At 34.2% G+C, this 12,142-nt stretch overlaps 1 protein-coding gene across 2 annotated transcripts in view; it reads left to right on the forward strand.

Annotated features, from left to right (window-relative positions):
- Nucleotides 1-12,142, forward strand: part of COL4A5 (collagen, type IV, alpha 5) — a 164,169-nt gene that overhangs the window by 126,666 nt on the left and 25,361 nt on the right. The window contains exons 37-42 of one of the 2 annotated variants that reach the window (XM_004685697.2): nt 1,202-1,328; nt 5,284-5,364; nt 6,042-6,140; nt 6,643-6,693; nt 7,838-8,023; nt 9,726-9,734. In XM_004685697.2, coding sequence (XP_004685754.1) covers nt 1,202-1,328; nt 5,284-5,364; nt 6,042-6,140; nt 6,643-6,693; nt 7,838-8,023; nt 9,726-9,734 — 553 coding nt within the window. The remainder of the gene's footprint in view (nt 1-1,201; nt 1,329-5,283; nt 5,365-6,041; nt 6,141-6,642; nt 6,694-7,837; nt 8,024-9,725; nt 9,735-12,142) is intronic. The other variant, XM_004685696.2, reaches the window with a different exon arrangement.

Raw genomic sequence — 12,142 nt, forward strand, 5'->3', positions numbered from 1 at the left:
AAAAAAAAAAATACGCCATGTAAGGAGAAAAGGAGTTAAGTTAAAAAGCTAACTATACCATAATGAAAAACCCTTGAGTGACAAGTAAATATCATTCACCTAGCCAACCATATAAGCCCTCAGTCAAGAAGATAATATTTTGTAGGTGATGTTGAGCACTAACACTTTGCTGGAGAGGTTATAATCCTCATGAGCAGAACATTAATCACTGTAGTAGCTCTGGAATTATGGTAGATGTTCTCATTAGTTATAAAATGTGTTTTGTTTTTAAATGTTGATAGTAGATATGGATTATTCTAAAGCTTTATTACAAAAAATATGATGAAAATATTCATTGATCAAAAATGGTTATCTATGAATTATCTCTTACTCAAAGGAACTTCAGTGTAATACAAGAGTCAAGAGACATGTACATATGAAACCATTATAGACATGGCAGAATAAGGAGCTATCTTAATATAGCAATTTGAGTTATCTCTCATCAAGTACTAATTAGGCCCAACCCTGCTTAGGTTCCAAAATTTGATGAGATCAGGTACATTCAGGGTAGTGAGGCTGTAAATAGGGATTTGAGATATCCATTGAAGAACTGATAGGCTTCTTTATTGCAAGAGGACCTACTATAGCTATTGGTTGACATGCTTATTGTCAGTAATGAGTTGTTGTATAGCCTACTAACAATAACTATCTTTTTTTTTTAACATCATTCTTCATTCTTTATTATGTGCATTTTTTCATCTCAGTTGTAATCTCCATGGGCTTACCACCACCAATTTAGGAATGACTATCTTAAGTAATGAAAGCAGACTGCTAGATCCAGATTCAGACCCCAGCACTTACTAACTGTATCAATGTAGGGGTTAAACTAGTATTTTTCTCACAAGATTGTCAAGGATTAATGAAAATCATGCATCTGTGTATTGTGGGAATTGCATGAACTCTGGAGGCTAACATATCTTGCTTCTAATCCCATTTCTGCCAGCTGTTAGGGACCTTAGGAACTTGAGTTCTCCAAGATTTAGTTTTCTCATTTATAAATGGGGATGATAAAGCCTAACCCAAGAGCTGTTGTGATGATTAAATGAAGCAATTTATGTAAAGCACTTAGCATAGTGCTTTAGCATGTATAGTAAAAGCTCTATAAACAATACGCTATTGTTATACTGTCTAAGTCAGTTGTACCCTTTTATTATGTTGTTAGGGTGAACCTGGTCTGCCTGGATACCCAGGAAACCCTGGCATTAAAGGTTCTATGGGAGAAACTGGTCTACCAGGATTACCAGGGACCCCTGGAGCAAAAGGACAACCAGGCCTTCCTGGATTCCCAGGTAATATTTCTTTTCTCACATACTCTTCTTTTTCTTTCTTATTTACTCTAACTCATATCTTAGAGACTCTTATTTGGCAGACTTTTATTCTATTTTTCTTTAAAATACTGAATAACAGCATAATTTTGAAGTAGCTTTTTTTTTGTCCAAATTTCTTTCTATATAAAATGAGAGTGAGTGTTACCAGCTCAGCAGGACAATATCCTGTCAGCAGAGACTGTTTGGTTGAACATTTTTCAATCTTTGACTGCCAGCCACAAGTCAATTAAGAGGCCCTACTATTTTTGTAGGTGATAATGTACACTGTCAAGCCCTAGTGTGCTGCTGATTCTTTTAGAAAGTTGTACTTTGGCACACAGCAAATGGTTGTTGGTAAAGTAATCATATAGTTCATTCAAGTGACAAAACTGTGTCATGCAAACAAAGGAACTTAGCACTATGTTAACTAGGTAGCCCAAGTTAGATTATTAGAGTACCTGCTCTTTTTATACCTGTATGTAGTTTCTTTTTTGCATTGTACAATGGCATAAATGGAGTGAGCCTTTAGTTACCTTTTTTGATTATTTTTAAAGTGTATCATATACAGTTAAGTGTATAGTACTATAGGTAAGTTTTTAACCTGTGTATATATCCATGTACTCACCATAGAGATCAAGATATGAAATAGTTTCCCCACTCCATTATTGACCTGTGTCCCTTTATTGTGCCAACTCCTCCCCCAAGTAACCATACTCTGACTTCTATCACCATCAATTAACTTTGCTTATTTTAAATTTCTATATAAGTGGAATAATGAAGGATATGTAAATGGGATATACATCCTTCTGTCTGATTTCTTTCATTATTATGTTTGTGAGTTTCATTTATCTAGTGGCACATGTTGGTAGTTTTTTTTTTAATTAATTTATTCATTTTTAACCAAGATGACATTGGAGTATCTCCATCAGGTTTTACCATCATAGTGTGTCCATCACCAACTCACCCATACTCTACCACTAGACCATTGTGCCTCCCTCTCTCCCTTTTCTTTCTTCTCCCCAACACCCTCCACCTCTGATGTCTCAGTTCTTTAGTCAGCTATGAAGGATTAGGTTTTCAGCTTGTCTTTTTCGGACTATTAGTTTAGTTACTTTGTACTCTACATATTAAATATTTGTTTTATTTATTTGTGCATACAAGAGCTGGGGTGTAGGCCAGAGCTGTGGAGCCAGAGGGGGGGCAGTCTTTTGGGGGAGTGAGAGGATTCACCAGAAAAAGAGTGGGAAGAACAGATAGATCTACTAAAATACACTGCTGAGGGGAGCAGTGGGTGAGACAGGAGAAGTCCACTGTGCCATGTAGATTAGCTCTCTGGCCTGGGATCCAACTCATGCTATCACGGCTGCTGATAGCTTCATAGTGCTGAGACTTACACACCTTGTGCCACCCGGGAAGCCCTATATTCCACATATTAGTGACACTGTCCAATAAGTATCTTTCTTCTTCTGAATTAACTCATTGAGTAATTTGTTTTCCCATCATTGTTTTGTAATATTCCATTGGTAAAAAGTAACTATTGATGGGTTTTTGTTACTTTTAATTTTTATTATTGAGGCACCCTTATTTTTTTTTAAAGATTTATTTGGGCACACAGAGTTAGGGTACAGGCCAGAGGCTCAAGGGAGGTGAGAGGCTTCACCAGAGACAGAGTGGGGAGCAGAACAGGCAGATCTACGAAGTACACTGCTGAGGGGTGCAGCGGGCGGGTCAGGAGAGGTCTGCCACGCCATGTGGTCACTTCCGGGGCAGGCGGGAATCGAACTCATGTGGAAGTGGCTTTAGCTTCTGAGTGCTGTGCTTTAACTTGCTGTGCCAATAGGGAAGTCCCCAAGGCACCCTTATTTTATGTCCTTGTTGGTGTTTTGATAGTATAGGATTTTCCTCCTCAGGTGTAGTCACTGAAGCCCTCCAAAAATAGCCCTCCACTACAGCCTATTGTGTTCTCTCCCCATTCTCCTGTTTTCATCCCTCCTCATTCCCTTCCTCCTCTGAAAACCTAGTATCTTTGGTCAGTTTTTCAGGGTTGATTTTTAAGTATGTCTTTCTCTCAACCTTCTTTTTTTTTTATTTTTCTATATTCTACATCTAGGTGACACCCTCTGGTATTTATTCTTTCTCCTTCTGGCTTATTTCACTTAGTGTAAACCTTTCCAGCTCCACCATCGATGGACTTTGGGTTGTACCCAGCTTAGGTCTACTAAGAAAAAAAATGCTATTGACATTCTTTTAAATATGTTTTGGTGGAGATATGTACTCATTTCTCTTAGAAAAAAACTTATTACTAGAAATATTGAATCATAAGGTAAGTGTACATTAAACTTTAGCAGATGATGCCTGTTTTCCAACTTTGGTTTATAAATGATAGTCCTACTAGAAATGTGTGAAATGTCTAATTGCCCATATTCTTACCTCAGCATTTAGTTTTTATTTTTATCTCCTCTCGTGGGTAGGTAGAGATACCTCATTGAGGTGTTAATTTACATTTTCCAAATGAATATTACATATTAACTACCTTTTTTAATAAACTCATTGGTCATTTAGATACCATCTTTTATAATGCCTGCTCATATTTTATCAGTTTGTTTGCCATTTTTCTGACTGATTCAGAGCAGATCTTTATATATTTTGGATATGAGTACTTTTTCAGATACATGTATTGCAAATATATTCTCCTGTCTCATAGTGTCAATGCACCCTCTGTTAGATGCTCTCTCTCTCTCTGCTGATGTATGATGACCAGAAGTTGTTCATTTATCAGTCATTTCCTTTAAGGTTAGAGCTTTTTATGTCCATTCAAGAAATATTTGCCTACTGAAGTTTAGAGAATAAAGCTAGTTTCTCTTTAATTTGTAGTGCTTAAACTTTTATCTTCAGATTTATGATCTGTCTTGAATAAATGTATTTTCAAGTGTGAGGTAAGGGTCAAATTTTTTTTTCCCCAGATAGATATCCAATTGTTTTACACGTTTTTTTTTTTTAAACAACTTGAGTTCCTTCTATTCTTCTTTAGTTTATCCAGAAAGAAACATCATTAAAAGAATGAGTAGGTAAGCCTCAGACCAGGAGAAAATATTTGCAAGACATATCTGATTAAAGACTGATATCCAGTATATATCAAAAACATCTACAATTCAATAACAAGATACACAATCCCCTTTTTTTAAATGAGGAAAACATTGAACAAACTTTCACAAAAGAAGATATATGGATGGCCAGTAATCACATAAAAAGGTGATCGCTATCATTAGTTATTAGAGAAATGCAAGTTTATACCATAATAAAGTAGCATGACATTCCTGCCAGAATAGCTATCATTAAAATAACTGATACTACCCAATGTTGTATGAGTAGCTGGAGCAACTAGAATTCCTAAGCATTATGAATATAAATGGTTTGGCAGATTTTTTTTTAATAAAATGCAACATATGCCTACTTTTTGACTCAGCAGTTCTCTTATGTTGCTACTTACTGAAAATTGATGAAAGCATATGTCCATACAATATTAAAAATCACTTAAAACTGTAAAAAGACCCAGTTTCTACAAATGTAGATGCAACAGTGGTATAGTGGTGAGCATAGCTGCCTTCCAGATGCTATAAGTAAGCATCTGGCAACAACCCAAATGCCCAACATTTTATAAATGGATTATAAAAATTTAGCATATCTGTGCCAGTTCTACCATTATACTATGATGGCAGTTTTGTTTTTATGAATATATAATTATGCCAGTCTCTGGATAAATAACTTTAAAGCTTAAAATTAGTGTTGAAAGTATCTCACAGTACTACTTCTCTTTTGTTTTCTTTTCTGTTCTTCACAATTTCTGTAATATCTATATATAAACTGTCAATTTGAGTTGTAGCTCTCACAGCAATGCAGTTCTTCTTTTATTATTAAATTGAGCTCTTTAACCTAGGAACACCAGGCCTTCCTGGACCAAAAGGTATTCCTGGACTTCCTGGGAACCCTGGCCTTCCAGGAGAATCTGGTCCTGTAGGTAAGCATGACATATAGAGGTTTACTATTGTGCAAAATTGTGCCTCATATTCAATTTGGGAAAATCAAATTATTTCTTGGAGATATGAACATTTTTAACACAAAGGAAATGTGATAATCATTTACTTAGCACTGATTGTTGAGGTACAAAGTGAACAACTCATGTAGAATAATAAAAATGTAACCACAAATTTATATAGACATGTGAATGACTTAAAACTTGAATTTTAAAAAGTGAACAGCTCAGAAAGATCACATAAAATTATTATTATAGGATTATTTTTTGGGGTGTTCACTTTTCCCAAGGATAGTTATTTCAAACATTCTATGATAGTAGAAGAAGGTCTGAATATTTTAAAGAATGGCAAGGTGTATCATTTTGTTTACTGAATTCTAAAGTAAACTACGCACACAAACACACTACTGTCTTGGATATTCTAAAACTAGATTAAAATGAGAAACTAGAAGGATTTGGATACTGAGTGAATAATTAGGCTGTTCTTTATTTTCATTTTTTTATGCTTCTCTCTTATCAGATTTTATGATTTACGGTAGTGTCTTACAGGCACTTGGTATGTTTTGTATAAAACTGTTTAAAGCTAGTATGGAAAGAATGAGATTATAGAAGAAAACATGAACCGGGAACATGGTTGTAATCTGCTATATTCTGTTATTTAGGTGGTGAAGGTCGTCCTGGGTCACCAGGGCCTCCAGGTGAAAAAGGCAAACCAGGTCAAGATGGCATTCCTGGACCAGCTGGACAGAAGGGTGAACCAGGTGCTGCCATTTTTCATTGCTTCTAATTTTTGCCCTGTCTAACTTAACTTTTCCCTTTGTTATCCACACTGAAATTATATCTTCTTACCCTTTAAGCTATATATATATATATATATACAATCTCTTTCCTAATTTACCTTCTACTCCCACTTCACTCTATCTACCATGTTGCCTCCCTCTTATGGAAAACTCTGTATCCTTTCATGTCAAGAAGCTACCCAGCTTTTTTCAACTTCTCTGAATGGCCTTCTTTCACTGTATATTCCTCTCCCTGTTCTATGTCTCTGTCCATGTAGAGAGAGAAATAGAGATACTTAATACATATCACAAACAATATATTTATATAGTTTGCTCATGTTAAATTTACAATTCCATGTTGAAAATAAACCTGTATCTTTCTTATAATACACATTATAGCACTTAATAAAAACTCAAATGACTTGAAAATATTTGTTCTTATTTCAGTTTTTTGTTTGAGAGTGTTTGGTTTATGTTCTGACAGGTCAACCGGGATTTGGAATTCCAGGACCCCCTGGGCTCCCAGGACTTTCTGGTAAACTTTAATAAAGCATGCTAAGTCAGTTATTAAAAATAAAGAGAATATTCTTCGGAATCCTATTTTTAATCTCTAAGATTTGCTATTGTAATATGTAGCTACAATCCCAGAAAACACAAATCTAGAGGTACATCTTAAAGAATTTTCTACTTAGCAATTTTTATGAGCAGTTGTACTATATAAAAATGCATTTAAATGAAATTTACATATAGATGTCTCTTCATTAACTTAATTAATACTGTTGAAAATGTTAAGAAAACTATATTGTAAGAAGAGATAGTGTTCACAAAAATGTTAAAATTCTTCAACCTAAAAAACAATCCTATTTTCCTCTCCTTGGAAGTAATATCAAGGTAATAAAGAAAACTGTAGAATTATGTACCAATAATAAAATATCTTCTGAAGACTCCATCTTAATGTATCTCTTGCATTTTGGATCAGCACATACATCTGTCTTCCCTCACTTATCCTTATTCTCATTGTAAACACTAAATAGTTAATTGAATGACTGAGTGTTTGTGCAGATATATATGTTACATTCTAAAATGACCATTAGTTATTTCATGGAGACTTTAAACTACACATATGTCAAAGAAATTCCATTATCTTTCCATGATTCCCCGCATGAAAATTGCTCATTAAAGTGCCTCTGTTATATACTTGCTAAGAATGACGATGCTATAGAAAATTGTTGAGAAAAATTTGTCTAAATTATGTTCTAAATCTTGGATAGACTGGTGGTTGGAGACACAAAAATAGCCATTGAATATCTATATCTTCTATTAGTCTCAAAATATTTAAGAATTTCCTCTGACCATCTTTAACCTATTTTTGCAGATGCATTATACTCCATTTTTTTCTGATTGTTTGTCATGTTATCATTGCTCTATATCATAATGCAAAAGGTATCTTTCAGGATGCAAGCTATTATTGCTTCTAAGTTTCTATATATACAATAATGGACAATTTTGATACCACTTAATAAGAATAATGATTAGGGGTAGGTTGAAGATTTAATCAAATAGAAATGACCCTAGTAAATTCCATTACTCATTGTAGTTAAGTGTGAATAACTTTGGCCTTATATGTAACTTACAGTATCATTTAAACAATGTTCTCTAATGTCACTTTGCTTTCACAGGTCAAAAGGGTGATAGCGGATTTCCTGGAACTCCCGGAAATCCTGGCCTTCCAGGTCCAAAGGGTGAACAAGGTTTTCATGGTTTCCCTGGTGTGCAGGGTCCCCCAGGCCCTCCTGGTTCTCCTGGTCCAGCTCTGGAAGGTCCTAAAGGGCCCCCAGGACCCCCAGGTCCTCCTGGAAGACCAGGTATGTCCATGAGTAAAAGAAGAATATCTATCATTTTGCTGACAGGTTATTCAGTCATTAGATCTTTAGACTCTGTAATATAAGAACTTCTTAAAGTAAATAGCTTGGTTAATACCCAGCTCCATCATTTGCATGACATCTAATAATTCTCTTTAGTTACCCTTCTCTTATTTAAAGTTGAACCAAACAAGCCAAAAGAGGAAATAGTGGATTTATTAGAGTTTTCACTAAAGGTGAAGCTATACTGATAACCTGACAGCAAAATACCACTTGCATTTTTAAATGTGAGCTTCTCAGCATGTCATCATACAAATCATTTTAGCGATCACCCAATAGATGTTTGTGGTCCATACCAAAAGTTTTGCTATGGTTCTGTCATATGATCAGCAAATATCACCAACCACAATAAAACAATTTTGTCTCTTCTAGGAACTAGACAATCAAATTTATCATCATCATCACAGCATGATTAAATTGAATAGTTATCTCTCATACTAGTTTCATGTCTATATCTCATGTCTTGTGTTAACTACTCTAAAAGTCTCATTATTGTATTCAGTGCTCACTTTTCATTTCTTTGTCCATTCTGTGTTACTTCACTTTACTAAGTTTGGAAATGTTCATTTTCATCCTGGATTAATGTCACTGAGGCTACATCACTGGTGATAGGTAATGATTAACAGGTTTTTTAGGCTTGATTCTCAATTTTTGTATTTCTACTAATTGAAAACTTGACCCTCATTGATTTTTTCCCCTAGTTTATGTTTATTAAGATAAAGTTGGTTTGCATCAGTGTATCTATTTCAGGGGTTAAAAAGAGAAAGCTAAGATTAAAGAACCAAAGCAGTTATTCTTTTACCTTTTGAAATTTTTTTATTCATTTTTAAATGTATTAAAAAATTAAAATTTCCATTTAAATAGCAATAATCTCTAAAGTTATTAGAGGTAATTTTAATAATATATGTGTTAAAATATGCATCGAGTGAAATCATGCACTATATTCAGGAAGATCCTTTTCAAGACCTGATTTGATTATAGAAATCATTAAAAGTTTACCTTGGTTTACTATTAAGTAAAACCAGTGATCTCCTCAGCTATATTAACTCTCTTGCATGTAATGCAAGGAATTAACACACATATCTTGCTTGGTTATGCATGCAATAATCCAAATAAACCAAACTGTTATCCTTTTTATATTTTGATCAGTACTGCAGTTATTAGTTTTTACTAATAGTGGAGCTTGGTGTTGAATGTTACTTTCAAATATATCAACATGAAGCTATCAGTCACAAAATTCTTTACAAATTAATGTTTTAAAGAAATAATAAATGTAGTTGGAAGAAAAATACATCCCTGATAAGTGCTTGTGACTTCTTGATTTGTTTGTAAATTATGAATTAAAATGGATTTTGAAACCCAATTGATCTTAGAACTGATTGTCCTAATATCTGATTAATAGTATTGCTTATTATTAAAATGATTTTGGACTTTCAAAATATGTGCTGTATTTATTTTAGCATTGATACAGAGTGATGATAATTTGGTTTTTATCAGATGCATGACCGAATTTAAGAGTATTCTTTTATTTAAAGTTTAACTTGAAAGTATTTAGTGTAATACTTTAATTTCTTGATATTTCTAACAATTTTTCCTTTTTGTAAATGATGACATTGGACCTTGGTGAACTTTGATCCCTTTCCAGGTCCTGCAAGTTAGCTCCTTAACGCCAAAGTAGTAATTGCATGAAGTTTGAGGCCTTTCTTATATATTGATATATATTTATGTTTGTGTTTGCATATACTTACATATACATACATATGTATGTATTGTATATATACATATGCATATATACATGCTTGTACATATGTTTTCAAGTATTTTTATATATTTTAAGAGCATATATGCCAATTTATTTCTTACATGGCCTCTGTGTGAAAGTTGTCAGGAATTTGTAGAATCTAGTATTTCTGACTATTGGAATAACCAAAATTACCTAATTAGTAAAGTTCATTTACCACTTCAAAATTCATATATTGTTATCATTTTAGCTGAACAAATATATAGTACCCAAAAGTATATTCTGTAATATTTTATTTTGCCTTTGGAATAGAATATATTTCTTATTTTTGACTTTTATGTAAAATAAAACTGAACTACCCTTCAAACAGTTATCCTTTTGAAAACAATAATATGCATTATTAAATCTGAAAATAGCAATTTTTGCTATTGAACGTAATTTTTGACACTATCCCATCTTTGTTTATTTGGGTTTTCACAAAGAGTTCTAAATTCTACTACTAGGAAAAGGGAAGAATAGCACAAAGTTCAAAAAATGCCACCAACTCAAATTAGAAACTTCTTTACCTTATTTCATCAAATGTATATACATAGGACTAACAAAAGAATAGTTACAGTTACCCAAGTGAAAATTGCTGATTCTTAGTGAAAGATGTTCACCTATGAAGTTAATAAAGAGAACTACAGATATCTGAATTGTTTATTATAATTCAGTACACATAACCCTTTTAAATTTTTTAAATATTTATTTATGCACATAATAACTGGAGTACAGCCAGAGGTGCGGGGCGTGATGAAAGGATTCACCAGACACCAAATGGGGAGCAGAACCGGCATATCTGCTGAAATACACTGCTCAGGGGAGCAGCGGGTGAGACAGGAGAGGTCTGCTGAGCCATGTGGGTCACCTCCCAGCAGGGAATTGAACTCATGCTGCATGTAGCTGTGGATAGCTTCTCAGTGCTGCACTTTGTGCCACCAGGGAGGGCCCCTCTTTTTAAATTTCTAAGGAGAAACTAAATAGGGAGAAGTGTATGCCTCAGTTCTGGATACTGGAAGTAGCAGGACTTTTTCCCTATGAATTTAAAATTAATAACATTTCCAGATTCTTTTCATGAAGCCTTCTATCTTTATCTGAGTTTATTCCCTAGTTTCTTACTCACACAAGAAACCCATTAGTTTCCAAAACCATAAAATATAATATCTAGAAATGACCAAACTTTTACAGGTATCATTCACCAGGCAGTTGTTGAAGCTGGCTGGACAGATTTATTCACTACTATTACAATAAAAGGGGAGAGAGAGACCTAGTTCAACTCTGAATATAGCAAAGACAAATGGGGATTTGTAAGCTACTAGCAAAATAGTGGATTGGGAGAGTCAGTGAATAGAAAACTACTAAGAGGAGATATGAAGGATAGGTGAATTCCTTCTAAACTGACCTATTAGAATTTTTCTAAAGGCAGGCCAAGGACTTAGACATCATGGGTAGGGAATGACATACTTGATCAGTTATGACGGCTAGTGGGTCTCTCCCTAAACTGACTTTCTAAGATTCTTGGTAAAACTGGACTTGGTAAAACCCGACTAAGGACAGGGTCCAAAGACAAAGCCTAGCTGCGAAGATAACTCAAAGAGCCTGTTTAAAGTCAAGAGGAAAGTCTTTGTTACACATGAAAAAGCCTTGACTCAAAGAGGTGAAAAATCTTGCTCAAGAACACACTGTTAGTGGACTTCGTAGATGGAATTCTGATCTAGGGCTTAGTTAAGTGTCTGTTATACTATAATACATATCATCCTTCCACAGAAATAGTTGTCTGACTTCATGCTTATGGCTTCTTATTCTCATTACAAAGCTGCTATTAGTCACAGCAAACTGGGTCCTGCCTTTGCTTTTCTTGTTTTCTGTTACCTGAAAAGTTACATCAACTCTTAGTAACTGTTGCTTTTACTAAAATAAATGTTGCTGAAAAGATAAAGATATTTGAGTGCTACTTAACAATAACCATGATAACAAGAACACTTGGGTGTACTTTGAAATAATTTTGAGTCCTCTCCTGTATGACTTGCAAAGAAGTCAGTGGCCTTAGTCACTTCCAGACTTCAGTGTCAGCTAGACACCTTTTTTTCTGTCATAATAGAATATATTCAAAAAAGGAAAAGGGAAGTACCCACATCACTGTAAGACTGATTTAACAGGTTCTTATTTACCATATGGTCTCTATATTAAGTAGTTATTGGGACTTGATCTCTTCAGTGTTCTCTTCTTTCTAAAAGTTGAAGACTGAAATCTTAAATAGAAGCTGGATTTAAAACATACTG

Source organism: Condylura cristata, unplaced genomic scaffold (genome assembly GCF_000260355.1).
Source record: "Condylura cristata isolate star-nosed mole 26May11 unplaced genomic scaffold, ConCri1.0 scaffold00019, whole genome shotgun sequence".
Classification (NCBI taxonomy): domain Eukaryota; kingdom Metazoa; phylum Chordata; class Mammalia; order Eulipotyphla; family Talpidae; genus Condylura; species Condylura cristata.